This window comes from Lepidochelys olivacea (genome assembly GCF_965140295.1).
Source record: "Lepidochelys olivacea isolate rLepOli2 genome assembly, chromosome: 27".
Classification (NCBI taxonomy): domain Eukaryota; kingdom Metazoa; phylum Chordata; order Testudines; family Cheloniidae; genus Lepidochelys; species Lepidochelys olivacea.
The window spans coordinates 11,159,336-11,175,626 of record NC_140437.1 but is presented as its reverse complement, the minus strand read 5'-3'; the positions used below and the strand labels follow the sequence as shown (position 1 = coordinate 11,175,626).

The following is a 16,291-nucleotide window of genomic DNA, read 5'->3' as shown; positions in this document are numbered from 1 at the left end:
CAGTCACCCGCTGCACCCCCTGGGATGGCCCGTGGGGACGGAGCACTAACTCCCCGTTCACCGTTTTTAAAAGCCAGCCAGAGCCTCTCACGTGGGCTTGACTGAACCGCTCCCCCCCCATGTCGGGGCTCACCCTGTGCCTCTTCTTTGTGCAGATCGAGTCTCACAAGCTGACCTTCCGCGAGAATGCCAAAGCCAAGACTGACCACGGAGCCGAAATAGTCTACAAGTCACCCACCGTCTCCGGAGATGCCTCCCCCCGTCGCCTTAGCAACGTCTCCTCCACCGGCAGTATCAACATGGTGGACTCCCCCCAGCTGGCCACGCTAGCTGACGAAGTGTCTGCTTCCCTGGCCAAGCAGGGCTTGTGATCGCCTGGCTGCGGGCGGAGAGAAGAGAAGAGAAATCAATCTGGCCTTCTTCCTCTGTTCCTTTTACAACTACTGCCCCCTCCCCCTGCCCCCCAAATGGGTAATGATTTAACCTACTTTCACTGCCCATTCAGCTCTGGCTCCAGGACTTCAAAATCAGTAACAGCATTAGATATAAACCCTCGCCTTCCCCAGGCGATCTTAGCCCAGTATAGAGGAACGTGATCACACCCACACAAAGGGAGTTTGGTTTCTGGAGAGGGTGGTGCTGCTTAAATTTAACTTAACTTCAAGGTACAAGGCTGTTTCCCCCAGCGCCATTTCAGCCAGACTGATCCCCAGCCCCCCAAGATACAGTGAGCCCGGCACCTCCCCACCTCTAACAACATCCCTGGTTGCTTTCCAGCACCCCCACCCACCCCCAGGCCACTGGTTTGCTTAAAACATGTTTCATTGTCCCAGCAATTTCCTGGGGGCAACCGCCCCCTGCTGGGGAGCATGAGGCACAGCCCTCACCATGGAAATGGAGTCATGACAATGGAAATCTCATGTTTGCAGTGTTGTAGCAGTGTTGGTCCCAGGATATGAGAGAGACCAAGATGGGTGAGGTAAAAGCTTTTACTGGACCAGCTCTGGTTGGTGAAAGAGACAAGCTTTCGAGCTACACAGAACTCTTCTCTCCGGTCTGGGAAAGCTACTTGGTGTTACAGCTGAGTAACTGCGAGCGCCTTTCCCGGACCTGAGGAAGAGCTCGGTATAGCTGGAAAATGTGTCTCTCCCACTGCCAGAAGCTGGTCTAGTAAAAGCTGTTACCTCACCCACTTGCCTCTCTGATGAAAATCTCAGACTAGTTAATACTATGTAGAAACCCAGAGACAGTATGGGAGGCCACCCACCTTCCCCAGGGACTTCTTGGGGAGGGATGTGACAGAAACACCCTTTTTTCTCCCCTGGAATTTGGCCCCGAAGCTACTTGGATTCCTGGTCACAGGCTGGGACCCAGGCTCCGACTGTCTCTCCTCTAATTAAAGGGCACCAGCCTTATTCCTTACACCCAGCAAAACTGACTTTCAGGTCCTGGGAGCCCACAGCTTCCCTACACGTGGTGCGAATGCCACGCCCTGAAGGGTGTAGGTCTAGTAGCCACGGCAAACTCGCTGTTCTCAGAGCTGGTTCCTTTGTCTAGGCAAGGATCTCGCCTGCTCTCTGGTTTCACTAACGTGTGGTTTTAGGGCTCCTCCTTTTAACTCATATTAATGACAACAACTGGTGACTCTTCTCCCAGGCTGTTCCTCTTACAAAAGGATTTCAGCCTTCAACCCGGGCCTCTAGGGGCAAGGCCTGCTCCCACCACTACTCTTCTCCTGGGCTGAGGGTTCTTACCCTGCTCAATTTTATGGCCTTGGGCATCTATCCAGTTCACCGCCCTCTTCCTCCTGTCCCGCTCCCACTCCTGCCAGCGTGTGTCCTGTGTACTGTGTGGTCTGGAGTGCAGGTAACCCCAGAGCACGGTCCCTCTGCAAGGCAACAACATGCTGTAAACACTGGGTGAGTGGGTTGGGGGACCTGTTGCAAGAAAGAGCAGAGTGCTGGGGCTATGCTGACCCATCTGAATTCCTAAGGAATATTGTGAGGACGGGGGGATGGCTGGAATTTGTTTCCCTCCCTGCATACCTGTAGGCTTTCTGTTCCTCCCATGGTACGAGGCTACAGCCATGCTTGTCTGTGTCTGTCTGACTGATTGATGTGGGCTTGAATTCTGTGAGGCTGGCCGCACAGATTTCTCAACTTGTGTGTCAGTTTCTGAGAAGCTGCCCTAGCCGTGAGGCCGTTGCAGAGTGAAAGTTCTCTTGCCCTGAGCTGAATTAATAGAGGACTTTCATGTTCTGTGCTGTCTTCCAGTAGAAAAGGGAGTCTCTTGAGTTAGACACATCTGGGACAGCTAAGAGCTGCGGGATTTGAATTCTCCATCTTGTTAGCATAACAATTACTAGAGTGAAGGCACGTTTCTGTGGTCAGAGCAGTGGATAGAGGGTGACAAAGCAGCAGACAGATGGAAAGAGCATCATTATTTCATCTCGCAATTTTGGAAGGAAATCTTTATGTCCAGGAGATAAGATGTGCCTGAAGATAGAAATTGGGCTTCCCTCTTCTTAAATCCAACTGCCTGCCCATAAATCCCTCCCTTACACCCCCAGGTGGCCCCTGCCTCTTTTAAGCTCCAAAAGCTGGCTCCATGCGGTGGTAATGATGACACTAGGGATTATCATTTCATTTAGCAAAGGGATGCTCTCGATGTGTATCCCTCCCGCCCTAGTTTTGTCGGAGTGGTGCATTTATGCTGGAGCTGTTGAGTAGATGAGTCTAGGATTTTTTCTTTGGCATACCCTAGTGTTGTATAGTGGGATTTGTCTGTATATGCTTGGAAATCACCAGGGTGATGATTGTTCTGTAAAAAGCATGTGTTGTAAAATTCAGTAGGTAGGTTTTGAACTGCCCCGTGCGCTCAGTACTGAGCTAGAATTCAGCCAAAGCGACTCTCGCTGCTGTTCGTTTAATCAGAAAAGAGTGAGAGCAAATCTGGCTAAGTCCAGAGACAAATGCAGTCAGCACTAACCTGGTAGCAGCTCATGATGGGAAATGTATTTCCAGAAGCTGGAGGGTTCTGGCCCTATGAGCTGTGTATGTTTTCTGGGAATTTGGCCTGCAAAGGACAGAGAAGACTCTGGAAGTTCATCGCAGAAGGTGATTGCACTGCTTAGCTGGTGAAATTGTCCTGCTAGATAATTGGGTCACTGAGCCGAACCCTTCATCCTGTGCAGGACTAGGCTGTACATGTCCTCTGAGACTTTTTCCAGTCTTCATTAGATGCCCCCAGGTGATGAGGCTGCCTTGGCTTCATAGCCACTGCCCAGGAAAAGCTTTCCCAAAGCCAAGTGCTGTCGTGGCGATGGGAGTTCTGCAGGCCTGGTGATCACTTTTCTCTGGATCACATTTGAACCCTTGAGTGCTATAGATCCCAGCAGCATTTTAATGGACTTCAAACTTCAAAAAGGAGCAAAGCGGATCCCCTCCTGTTACACCCACTGAGCACTTGGTATTTTGTTGCTCAGCCTCACAGTGATCTCTCTCGTAAGCACTTCCAGTCCCTGACACCTGTGTACTGCCCTCCTTTGCAGATGAGAAAAAGGAGGCAGGCCGGAGGAGTGATTTGCCCAAAGCGTCAGTCATTGAGCTGGGATTAGAATTTCGGGAGCCCAGGGCTCAAACCAGTAAAGCCTTTGATTTCACAGGAGCACCCTTTCCTCCGTTACCCAGTGACCCGCTGGTGGGAGAAGCAGAGGGCAGCTCTGTTCTGTCTTCTGAAGCTCCAGCTGCTAATTCCCACCCTGTGTAATGTCCAGCTTGAGGCTGGGGGCAAGGCTCACTTCTGTGCCAGTGACTATGGGGACTGTGATCAAAGACCATTAAAGCTGACTCCCCAGGGCAGCCCATTGGCTGCGTAAGGCAGAAGACACTTTAATGTTTGGAAGTGGTGTGTTAGTCACATCCTGTGGCTCCACCATTAACAACCTCAGCTTCTCTGGGGTCTTTGTGAGCTTACCAGACCCCTCATGCCCCCCCTGGTGTGAGTGCAGCTATTCGGGAGGTCAGAGGCCAGGGAGTGAGACACTTGCTGCTAGACGTGGGGGTGGGGTGTCTGTGATACAGTAACTCCTCACTTAACCTTGTAGTTATGTTCCTGAAAAATGCAACTTAAAGCAAAATGATGTTAAGCGAATCCAGTTTTCCCATAAGAACTAATGTAAATAGGGGGACAAAAGACTGTGTAAGTTTTAAACAATTTATGATGATGAGTGTGAAGCTTGGTTGAGGTGGTGGGATGTTTCCCAGGGAATGCCTTACTGCTAAATGATGAACTAGCAATTGGCTGAGCCCTCAAGGGTTAACTCGTTAATGGAGCCTCATGCTCTACAAGGCAGCAGGAATGGAGGGAGGGGAGAGACACACCCTGTGTGTGTGAGAGATGCGCATTGCCCCTTTAAGTAACTGACCCACTCTTAAGTACACTGCCTTGTTAAGTTAATCAGCAAGCTGAGAGGGCAGCTGCTGCTGCCAGGAAGCTCCCTCTGTCCTGAGCCCTGTTGTGTCTCCTCTACTCTACGGAGATGGGGTGAGGGGGTTGCCGGAGCAGGGGGACACCCTGCCATTAGCCCCTCCCGCCCCCAGCAAGCAGGAGGCTCTGGAGAGCAGGTCCCAGGCAAAGGGCAGGTGCAGCACAGGGGCGTTGGGGGAGGGAGAGCTGAACTGCTGGCAAGTGATAGCCCAGGGCTGCTGCACAGGGAAGTGGGGAGCTGAGGGTCCACCCCGGTTGCAGGCCCCCACCAGGCTGCTCAACTGTAAATGAGCACGCTCCCCCATCGATCGGGTTAAGCAGGATGCCTTTAAGGGAGGAGTTGCTGTACCATGTCCAGGCACCGGGCTTGGGGGCTGTGGGGTGAGAGGGCCACACGCACAGCTGGCAGGATGGGGCTGCCTGAAGGTGAGTGCAGGATTAAATGGCTACCAGGAACTAGCGCGTTAGTCTGGGGGCAGCGTCTTCCCTGGAGAGAGGCTGATTTCGGAATTGTAAGGGGAAAAGAAAACTCCCGGAAGTTGGGTGGCTTCGGGGGGGCTTTCAAGTGTAAATCATGGGAAAGTAGGTGAGCTACTCCAGGCCCTGCCGCCACCGTTGCATGTGGCCGAGCTGCGGGGAAGAGCCTTAAAGGAAAGCTGCCCTTCAAAATAAAAAGAGCTGAGCTCCAGGGGAGCCCGGAAATCCAGAGTTGCTTCGGGTTTGCACCATTTGAGCCCTTTGTTTTAGCCGCTCGTTTACGCAACCCTGAGTGCAAATTAAGGTTAAAACAAGAAACTATCCCTCTCTTGCTGCTTTAGTTGCTATGGCAACCTATTCGGACCAAGAAGGAGGTCACTGGCCTTGGCTGATGCTTGCCATCCCTTGCCCTGCTGCACATGCAGTTCCGCCTGGCACCTTTTGCCACACCGAAGAGGCTTCGATCTGCTTCTGAGCTAGCTTTCCTTCCCCAAGGGTGGGGCCTTCTGAGGAGGAGATGTCAGTGTTTGGGAAACCGGCAGGGGATACCCCTGCCCCGTTCCCCCACTGCCACAGGCTGGGCGTACCCAGCAAGGTACCTGGCTTGGGCCCCCGCCGTGCTCGGTGGCAGGACTTCAAACAGCCCGACCCTTTCACGGGCCTGCTGTTTTACTGTGTAGACCTGTGTCCAGCAGCCCTTTGCCAGTGCGAGTCAGCCCAGCAGGAATGGCAGGGTGCCAGCAAGTCTGGCTTTGCTCGGGGGCCACGTTTGCAATAGGCTGCTCTGTTTTAGAGGCACAGGGCTATTGCTTCCTAGCTCGTCGTCCAGTGGCGGTGCTTGTTTGCCTGGTTTGTTGCAACCTTATCTCCTGTATGATGAGCAGAGGCAGCCCTGAGTTTAGTATCAAACAGAGATCATCCTGCCCTCTACTAGCATCAATCTCACCAGAGGTAAGGGCAGGATATGGAGTACCAAAACAACTGAGCAAGCAGGAGTCTGAGCCCTGGTGCAGCTGTTGGCTCTGGTGTATGGCCTAACCCCCTGAGGAAATGAGCTACTCCTAAAGCAGCTCAGTGGCAGGTACCAGGATGGGTAAACTGCATTCCAGCTGGCTGGGTAAAGGATGTTGCCACAGTGTTTTCCTTCTTATAATTACATTGACTGAGCTAAATTTCAGTTTTAGATGTTTAAGGGGGGAGGGATCGCTCAGTGGTTTGAGCATTGGCCTGCTAAACCCAGGGTTGTGAGTTCAATCCTTGAGGGGGCCATTTAGGGATCTGGGGCAAAAACTGGGGCTTGGTCCTGCTCTGAGCAGGGGTGGGACTAGATGCCTCCCGAGGTCCCTTCCGGCCCCGATGTTCTATGAGCTGTGAATCAGTTCAGCTGGTGTGGTGGGTGGCATAGATTCGAGCCTGGAGTTTCTAGCCCTGAGCAATGGGATGATTTCTCTAGGCTGCCAGTACAGCCAGCGGTCTCTGTTGCTCATTCTGATCAGTCCTTCAGGAACCAAGAGGAGTCTGGGGAGGTTGCCTGAAGGACTGGCTCAGCTTGGAAAGGGGAAAGGGAGATGCTAGCTGGGGTGTTGAGGGCAAGCAAGTCAGCCTGTTGGCCAGCACTTATTTCCACTGGGATCTCCCCATTCGCTATGTGCACTCGGTAGGCAACCAATGCTGTGGCTCTAATGCCAGCTGAATGCTCACTGAGGATGGCAAGGGTCACACGCCAGCCTGCATTCACTGTCAATAGTACCCCTTCAACGGACTCTATGATTGTCAGAGCCTGTCAAGTCTGTGATGATCTTTGTGGGATGATAGGAACCCTAGGATATTTCTGTCCTATGTAAATGAGCAACTGGGAGACCCAGTGAACAAATCAGTTCACCCATTTTAACCCTCTTCTGCTTCAGCCTGGGCACCTGCAGTGCTGTTAATCTAAAACTCTCCTTAGGCCACACTGTACGCAGTGGAAGTTGGCTAAGTCAGGGCTTGCTGCAGGCCTCTGCCACTTCCCAACACGGTTGCAGCCTGGCCTGGGCAGAGGTGCTTGGCTTTGGCAGAGTCAGCACCCAGTTATTTTATAATGTAGATAGCTGGAGTTCAGGAATGGGGGGTTTTAGTTTTATTAACCCTTAGAACCCTGGCCTGAATGTCAGTTGTTGGAAGCTTACAGAGATCTGCGGCCTCAACCCCCTTCCCCGCTGTTCCAACTTCCCACAGTCAGTCCTCGAAGCTGCAGTCATTGCTGTGTCTAGAGCTTCTCTCCCTGCCCTTTCCAGCCCCCTGCTATGCTTTACCCTCTCCAGATGGGTCCCAGCCCTTCATTGCAGCACCCAGACACTTATCTTCTAGCAAAGTAGCTAGGCCCAGTTCCCACCCTAACCCTCTATTCTCCAAGAGCCCAAGCCTGACCTCCCAGCCCATAGAACACGGTCATTTTATAGACATCACCTACCTGGGCCTTAAGCCAAGGCCTGAGATTTACTGCTAAAGGATGGTACATTGATGTTCTGTTCCTTTGCTACAACACCCATCTTGGTCTGAAAAGGGTTAAAACTGGTACTATAGAACCGTATTTCTGAATTGGGGGAAGGGATAGCTCAGTGGTTTGAGCATTGGCCTGCTAAACCCAGGGTTGTGAGTTCAATCCTTGAGGAGGCCATTTAGGGATCTGGGGCAAAAATTGGGGATTGGTCCTGCTTTGAGCAGGGGGTTGGTCTAGATGACCTCCTGAGGTCCCTTCCAACCCTAGTATTCTATGAACTCCAAAAAATGCTCCCTGCAGGCATTTGAAGTGGCAAAAGGACCATTCTGGTATTTGCAATCCTGTGATTCCCTTTTGAATTTTGCGGGGGGGATGGGGTAGGAGGGCTTAATCTCTGTATGATCATCCTAGCTTAGCTTCCTGTTTGTGACTGTCCCTAGTGTAGTGTGTGTTTTAACAACTGGTTTACACGGATCGTTGCTGTAAACGTGAATTTGGAAATAAAGTCATTACTACAACAAAATGCTGCCTTGGTGCCCCTGCTTGTGGGAGGGGACGGAAAGGGTGGGCCTGTTCACCCCTGTGGGAACACTGCTGGTCCTCTGGACAGCTATTACATACCCTGTGGGCAGAGCTGCAGTGGAATCAAACATTCCCTCCAAACAGGGCCACGCAGAACGTACTGTGCGAAATCTTCCACCACCCCCTATAATTGGCACTGCAGCAAGTATCGTTCACCTGCACCTACCCGAAGATAAGCCTTAAACTGTAGGCCATGTTAATCCAGTGCTGCCTAGGTGAAAAACAAGCACTTGCCAATGGTGTATGTTCAGTCTCTTAAGAACAAGACTTCATTTAACCTTTCAGGGCTCTGAGCACAGGAAAGGTTTTAGGATGGGAGAGAGCAAAAAACAACAGGCCAGGGCCTGTGAGATTTCCAGCCACCGCAGGCTTGAGGTCTCATGGGATTTGGAGTCCTGGGCTCACAGACACTTTGCCACCTTCCCTTAGCTAGGCGGCTGTGGGCTGTGCTAGTCACAGCTTTGGGGTTTGGAAGGAATCCCCTCCCCCTCCCCCCCCCCCACGCCATGGGACTGCCCACAGGTGGTTGGGGTTTTGGGGTTTTTTTAGCCTTCCTCAGAGAGAAACCTGGGGTTGGATTCTTGGCTAGGTGCCAGCCGGAATTCTTCAACTCCCAGAGGTCAGCTTGGGCCTGTGAGAGTCCTTGAGTGGTGTCAACTTTTGGCAAGTGCCTACTGTAGAAACTCGCTGATTCAGGCTCCAGATCTACAGGAGGCATACCAAGGACATCTTGTGGGGCAAGATGGGGGCATACAAGAACCAGGGCCTGGGGAACCACCCCAGCCCCATGAAGGGCTGACTGGGGGTCAAGGTGTCCTCTAACCTCATCTCCCCCCTCTCCCCCATGGGTAAGTGGAGGTGCCCAGCAACCCTCCCCCTCATCATTGGCTCTTGCTGTGGGAGCCCCCCCAAGAATTGTGCAGGGCTTCTTAAAATAAAACCCATCCTCCTCCTACCCCAGGAGCACCATCACCAGGGTAATGTTCCTTTTTTGAAAGGGTCTGTGGCTACATAGGACTTGAGGCTCTAGTCACTCATAGGCATCGCAGAATGCTCCCCTCTTGTCTGCTGCTCACGCCCTCTCCAGCCCAGTCAAGGTTTGGCCTCAAACGCCTGGGTTTTAGTCATAAGGATGGACAGATCATGCCATGTATACCTCAGTCAGGTAAGGCTTAGCTTGAACACACCTGCTGGAGAGCACAGGGAAGAACGAAGCAGCCAAGGAGGTTTTACTGGGGAGAGAAAGAGGAACGCATGGGGCTCAAACAGCTTCTGGACATGGCTGGAGAGAACATTGTAACAGCAATGTGACCTAATCTGCCATGGCTTTCTGCAGCTGCTGGAGCTCTCCACTGCCAATAAATGGGGCCCTCCTGAGGGAAAGTTCTTCCACAAAGGACACAGATATGGGGTGTGACAGGGTTGATCCAAAAGTGAGAAACACTTGGAAACAAATGTTTAAAAGGTGAACTGCAGAAGCAAACCATGCCCTATGCTGATTGCTCCTTTACCATAACAGCTGCGATCCCTCCCCACCCCCCACTTGCATTTGCTGCATGTTATTTTACCTTAGAAATAAGGGCCTCCAACCAAGCTGGATGTCCCTGCCTCTGGTGCAGGATTGGAGAGGAGAGTGACACCATCACTATGAAACCCGAGCTGCTAGAGTAGCTGCCTTTAGTTATTTCTGTGGGGTAGAGGTGAAAGGCAGCAATGTTACTGTGCAGTGAAGGCACCTGGGCACCCTCCAGTGCAGAAAGGGAAGGTGGGACTTGCTCACCCACTTCTGTAAGTAAACAGAGAACTTCAGAGCATCAGCAAGACAGCTAGAGCAAGGGCCCTGGGGTCAGGAACCCTAAATTCTATTCCTGGTTGTCATGCTGCTGAGCCCACGCCACCGGGCAGGTCACAAAAGGGGCTTGGCATCGCACACTCCATTTTTTAAATTTTTTTTAATCTTTTCTTTTTTTTTTTTATAAGCACATTTGTGCTTTGCAAACAGAATCAGGACATTAACAAAGATCAGCTTCTCAGAAGAAAAGCGTTTCTATAGAACAAGGACATTACACAGCTCAAAGCAGGAAAAGAAAAATATTTACAAAATACAAGGTGGTTTTTTTGTGGTTTTTTTATAATGCTAAAAGGGTTATTCAGAATTTTCAACCTTATAAATAGAAAAGCACTTATGCAAAGGGATATGGTAGCATTGGTTTTTTTTTGTTTTTTTTTTTTTAAAGAAACGATGACAAATCCTTTAAACTAGAACAGAACCAAAGAACACTAGATAATGTTGAAAATTGTGAAAAAACCCCAACCATTAAGCAGTTTAGCTACTATTTCTTTACGATTACAAAATGGAAAAAAAAATTATGTCCTTTGTCTTTTTTTTCCTTTTTTGGTGATGTGATTATACATAAGACAGGCACAATGCTAACAACAGGACAGGGACCAACAGCCACACCGTCAGGGTCAGAAAACATTACAGATGGGAACGGTGTGTGGGATCCAGGAGTCTCTAGAGGAGGAGGGGCCAGCGGTGGTGCCATTTTAAAGTAAAATACCTGTCAAACTTTATGATCATCAGACCAAAAAGTCCTCAAAAATGAAACTGACTAAACATTTGTTTTCAAAATTTATGTGGAAGTGGAGTTAAGCAGTGGTGAAAAACAAGTCCTGATCTTTTCCTAAGCAAGCAGCCAAGGCTCTACTGAGCTGGACTTCGAGCAGCACACAACACTTGCTTTTTCTTAGGACTTTTTTTTTTTTTTTTTTAAATAGATCAAACCAATTTAAGCGAAACAAACATTAGCGGCCTATGCACTGCAGCCTACAGACTTCACATGGTGAATTGCTGAGTCCTACTCCTGCCAGCTGAACACTCCTGGCATCTGCAGCTCATCATGCTCTCTAAGCAGTAACAGTAACAACAGAAGTGACATTCTGATGGCCAGCTGCTAACCTCGCCTGAAATTTTCTAATTGTGGTGGGTAAAAAACCACAAAGGCAAATTAAAGTGTTGGTGACAGAATCACATTTCCTGTATCAAAGCGTGTACTGGTGCCAGCAGCAAGTCAGATCTCAGCAGGAGGAGTCCTGAAGGGTGCTGGATAAACTCTGCTCCTGCTGAAGCACCAGAACATGCTGGGCTGGACTCCCACTTCTCTGCCCCCCACCCAGTATAAAAACCACAGGGTGTGAACTGAACAAGACTGCTTCCCAAATCCCACTCTCCCACAGGGAGCTGTGCATTAAGCAGCTAATGAGGGGACCTCCTTTCCCCAAGTGACAGGAAGGCTTGTCCTCCATGAAGCGAACAGCTGCTCTAAAAGCAGGAGTGGAGAAAGGAAGAAATGAAGGGCAATGTAGCCTGGGGGAATCATGGAGAGAATACTTCGAACTACAACCTAGGGAACAAAATGACAGGGAGTGCGTGTGCAGGGACTGCAGATCTCAGCTCTGCACATGGGGAGAGACAGCTAGTGCGGGAGGTTGCATTCCAAAGACATCACTTTTCACCACTAATTTCACTCCACTAAAACTTTTCAGGGAGGAGGCAGCAGGCAACAGAGTGTAAGAGAAAAATACCCTTTCGCTTGAGAAAAAAATCCCCGAAGTCTGCTAGTCAGCTAAATCCTGTGCTCTAGAATCATACACCTAAGGGGGAGGGGCGGAAGGGTGTCTGGCAGGCTGCTCTCCTCCCGAGGCTTCACTCTGCTGGGAGGAAGCTGGGGTGCTCTTATTGTGTGACAAGGAAACATGGAAAAAAAAAAAAAAACAAAAAAACCCAAAACAAACAAAAAAAAAACAGTTTCTAAACTCCTTAAATTCACTAAAAACTGTGAAAATTCCCGGCAGGATGTTTGAATATCAAACGCAGATTTCGGAAGCTTTAATGCCAAGAGTTAGTTCTGTGTGTTGGTTTTGTTCATTCCTTCCTGTCCGTCTCTATCTGTGTGCTGGCCGCTGAACTGCTGTCGCTGCTGCTGAGGAGGCCACTGCTGGGTGCCGGCTCTTGGGGCTGGGGAGGGCGGGCAAGGGGAGGGCGCCGTCCATCTCCCGGGATGACTTGCTGCCTGATGTGCGACGGGTGCAGCGCGACAACCGGTCCTGGGGATCAGATTGGTCCTCGCACTCTGTCTTGGGGTTGTAGGAGAGCGGGAAGTAGCGTCGCTCCCAGGGCTGCACAGCCTGAAGGGGAACGAGAAGCGGAGCTGTTCACAGGGAGCGCATACAGACACATGCTCAGAGGCTCTGTCTGGGTAAACTCTATGTGGTTTAGGATTCCCTCCCCCCCCCCCCCCCGAGTCATCTTCCTGTTTCCCATTCATCCTTGACATATGGCAGCCCTAGCCAATGCTCTGTTTAAAGATGCTTCACATATTGTGCAGGTTCAGCCATTAGCACGGGGAGGTTCCTCAAGGGACCAGGGCAAAGTCAACTCCCCCCCCTCATGCTGGGGCAGAGAGACCCCAGCAGAGCCAGCACCCAGCTCTCAGAGGCCCCCTGTGACCAGTGAAGCACCTGTACGCCTGTTTTTCTAGCAGGGTCAAGCAACCCACAGCCAGCCAGGATCACAACTAGATTAATTCCCACACACACCATGAAAAAAAAAAAAAAAGTGACCTTTTATTGATGCAAATGGGAAGTATCATTGGATATTAGCCCCCCTTACACATTAAATGGGTCACATGGACCAAGGAAGGTCTCAATTCAGACCTCCCAACAAGAATTCCCTTCTCCTGGCCGTTCAGCTTGCTGGAGAGTTTTAAAGAGTGAAGAATCACAACGTAGGTGTTAGAAAAACTAAAACACCCATCAAAGATCAATAAGATGAATGTACTTCCTGCAGAAAGCCTCATTAGGGTTCATTTTGTCGTGTAAAGTCTAGCATTGTGTTGATTTGTTCCCATGTTACTACTGTAACATGACAGGGTTCTTAGGGTACGCACATGGAGGATGAATGCCTAAAGGAAAAACTGCCAGAGAGGTCAGATCTTGCCTGCCAAAGCTGAATGAGAATGGATTTTTCCATTCAGTTCAGCAAACTGAATTTCCCATACACAGATTCTCAGCAATTCACCACAGTAAATAAATTCCACAGTGAAAAACAAACCAAAAATTTGAATTTCACATTTAGCCTCAAAAATAACACAGCTTCTCAGTAACGTGTATGCATCTGGACCCTTCCACCAGCCAGAGGGGACAAGAAGTCAAAACAGTCACCCACCTGTTCGTCAAGGCCAGCCTCGGGTGTGGAACAACGGGTGTCCTCACTGGACAAGAGCCGCATGGAGTCACGGGAAACAGGTGTGAGAGGGGCAGAGTGCAGTTCAGGGCTGACGGGACTGCGTGGTGAGAATTCAGAATGGGAGTGGCAGTTGCCCACATCGGGTGATGGTGGCTGGGGAGTGGAGGGGTTCCCCAGCTGAGGGGTTGTCCGACCGTCTGCTGATCTGTAAGACCTGGAATTAAAAAAAAGGGAAAAAAACGTATTTTTTTGAGTTCCCATTTTACGTTTCACTACTGCAGTCTGAAAGTCCGCTGTCATTCTGCAAAAACCTCATTCATTGCCAGCTCACCCCCTATAACACTGTTACCACATGATCTATGTCACTACTTGCAAGGCAATCATCAAGATGTGCACGTGCCAATGAGGAGTCACTGTTTGGACTTAGTACTGCAACCTGACCCCTCCATCCAACGATCATTGTTTCGCTGCATCATGTCAAACTCCGAATAATCTCTTTGGGACAACTGTGGGTTTTTTGGGGGGAGGGGCTGTTTCTGTGGCACACATGTCTGCTACACTTCTGAGTGCTGTACAATTATAGTAGTAATGATAAGCCACCCCACAGAGTCAGACACTTAGGTAAGTTTTCCCAAGTATTCTCCTGATAACATCTGTACACTAAGTAACAAAGACATTTGTTCAAACAGCTAAATAGTGATCAAAATATAATTAAGCTTGACATTCTTTGGGGGAGGATAGGAGCCAAAACCTAAACTTTGGAAAGGGAACATAAAAATAAGGAAGCTTGTCAAAGACTTAAAAGTCAAAATTGAGGGATTTAAAACCCTTCATTAAAGGCATGCGTACATCTAAACAAAAAGGGAATCAGGAAGCAAGTAAACCAGTGTTTGGCTCAATGGCAAGCTTCAAAAGGGCTGTCTGAGGTAAACACGTCCTTCAGAATATTGAAATCCAACCCTAGTAAAAAAGGAGCATAAGCTATAGCAGGAAGAAAATCAGAAGAGCTAAGAGAGAATTTGAAGACTAAAAAGCCAAACAAAAACAGCCAAGAAATTCTTCAAGTATATCAGAGCCAGGAAGACCATGAGATCATCAATAGGAGGTCTGCTCGAACAATTAAGGATGAGAACAACATTACAAAGAAGCTAGACAATTTATCTGCATCACTCTTCACAACAGAGAATGCTGGGATATTATCTACCCCAGACTTACTCTTCTGGTAGTACAGATGCGGTACTCAGAGTTAGTTGGAGGTATCAGAAAAAGAGGTACTGGAACAAACTGATAAACTAGACAGAATTAGTTATCAAATCCAGAGGGTACACTTAAGTGTTCTGAAGTTACTTAAGAAGGAAGTGGCTTAGCTGGGGAATGAATGTTATACCCAGTACCTTTTAAAAGGTACTGGGTTATGTCTGGAGAATTACAGACCAGTAAGCCTTATTTTTGTATCTGGTAAATAGGTTGAAATGATGGTTAAAATAGAATTATTAACCATCTAGATGATCATAACATAACAGGATCTAACTACCATGGTTTCTGCAAAGTTCCACATGATTTCCTCATGCATTTCTGACATCAGATGGGGACAGACAATTTGTATGAGGACATCTCATTGGGAAAGCTCAGCCCCAAAGTTGAAGGCATAATTTTACTCACCATCATCACCACAAATGGTCTGCCCCAACTGATAGCTTATCAGTTCCATGGTCTGTGTTTCTCTACAGAAACACCATTCCTTCCCACAAGTCCAACAACACTAACCCTACTGTACAAAGGGCCATCTCAGATTCTCCAATACTACTGCCTTTCAGGATATGAACCTCTGTAGATCAGTCTTTCGCACCCTACTCCCAGATACGCACGCCCCTCTCTGTAGAAAGATGGCACAACTGCAAGAGGAGCTGGAGTGAAGGACAGCCTTCCCACACAAGGCTCATATGGCAGAACTGAGGAGCAGTAGTTGGCACGCACTTAACATATGTTACAATGGCATCGGAGTGCTGGGACACAACAGCTGCAGAGAACATGCTGCTAGGCTTACCTGCTGCCTCGCCGCTGAGGGGGCAGACTGGTGCTCCAGAGCCACCTTGCCCGCTCCATCTCTTCACACTTGGCATGAAGAGCAGCAAAGGCTGAATCAGACAGGTCCTCAATCTGGAAAGGGATGTCACGTTAGTGTGAAATCTTTTACACTAGGGGCTTGCCTACACAGCCAAGTTATACTGGCATAAGCCAAGGTGTGAATTTAAACTGATCTACCTGGAGGACTGTAAGAGGATATTTTTTTTCAGTTTAGCTTATTTTGCTTAGGAAGGGACATGAGCTAAACAGAATTCCAGAAATAAGAGTGTCCACACAGGGGCTCATACTGGTATAGCTATATTGGTTTAACTAATATTGATAGAATTATACCAATGAAAGTGGTAAAGCTTTTCTGTGTAGACAAGACCTCAAGTCTCCCTAAAAGGCTAAGAGCCTGCTACCCTGAGGTACCTCATGAAAGAAGCCAGACTCCTGGCTGCAACTGATACACACGCAGTGAAATAAACTAGCTTCTTCTACCTCAGCAGCCTCTTCCTTCCCCACATTTTGCTGAAAAGGAGGATGAACTGATCAAACACTTCCTACTGGTCTCTTACTGCCTAACCAAGATGCCATCCTCCATAAACACAAAAAGGAGACCCCACACCTCTCTTCTGAGGTTCTTCTTGATCCTTCAGCATCTGCTTTCCAGGCACTTCACTCTCTCTTGTGCAGCACATCCTACTTGAAAGAAAGCTCCCAAATTAGTTACAGATATAAAGCGATCATCATTACCTCCTCATTGTCTTCATCAGGGTTCACTTTCAGAGCACTGATATCCACTTCACGCCAGCTGCAATACACCATTGAAATCAAGATCAACCACTGCCGTAGCAAAGCATGCAACACATCCATGTAGTCTTGGGGGGACCAGAGAGGAGAGGAGTGGTAAACACACCTCGTACATGTGTTAAATTTTGTCCCCT

At 49.2% G+C, this 16,291-nt stretch overlaps 2 protein-coding genes across 12 annotated transcripts in view; one reads left to right on the top strand and one right to left on the bottom strand.

Moving 5' to 3' along the window:
- The window catches only part of MAPT (microtubule associated protein tau), a 101,952-nt gene extending 93,982 nt beyond the window's left edge, over positions 1 to 7,970 (top strand). For 8 of the 9 annotated variants that reach the window (XM_084616044.1, XM_084616041.1, XM_084616038.1 and 5 more), the window contains one exon: positions 156 to 7,970. In XM_084616044.1, coding sequence (XP_084472170.1) covers positions 156 to 371 — 216 coding nt within the window. In that variant the 3' untranslated portion in view covers positions 372 to 7,970. The remainder of the gene's footprint in view (positions 1 to 155) is intronic. The other variant, XM_084616045.1, reaches the window with a different exon arrangement.
- A 2,678-nt stretch (positions 7,971 to 10,648) lies between these two features.
- Positions 10,649 to 16,291, bottom strand: part of KANSL1 (KAT8 regulatory NSL complex subunit 1) — a 172,300-nt gene continuing 166,657 nt past the window's right edge. For all 3 annotated transcript variants that reach the window (XM_084616028.1, XM_084616030.1, XM_084616029.1), the window contains 4 exons: positions 16,101 to 16,158; positions 15,325 to 15,437; positions 13,257 to 13,491; positions 10,649 to 12,217 (listed from right to left, as the gene is read on the bottom strand). In XM_084616028.1, the coding sequence (XP_084472154.1) occupies positions 11,975 to 12,217; positions 13,257 to 13,491; positions 15,325 to 15,437; positions 16,101 to 16,158 (649 nt within the window). In that variant the 3' untranslated portion in view covers positions 10,649 to 11,974. The remainder of the gene's footprint in view (positions 12,218 to 13,256; positions 13,492 to 15,324; positions 15,438 to 16,100; positions 16,159 to 16,291) is intronic.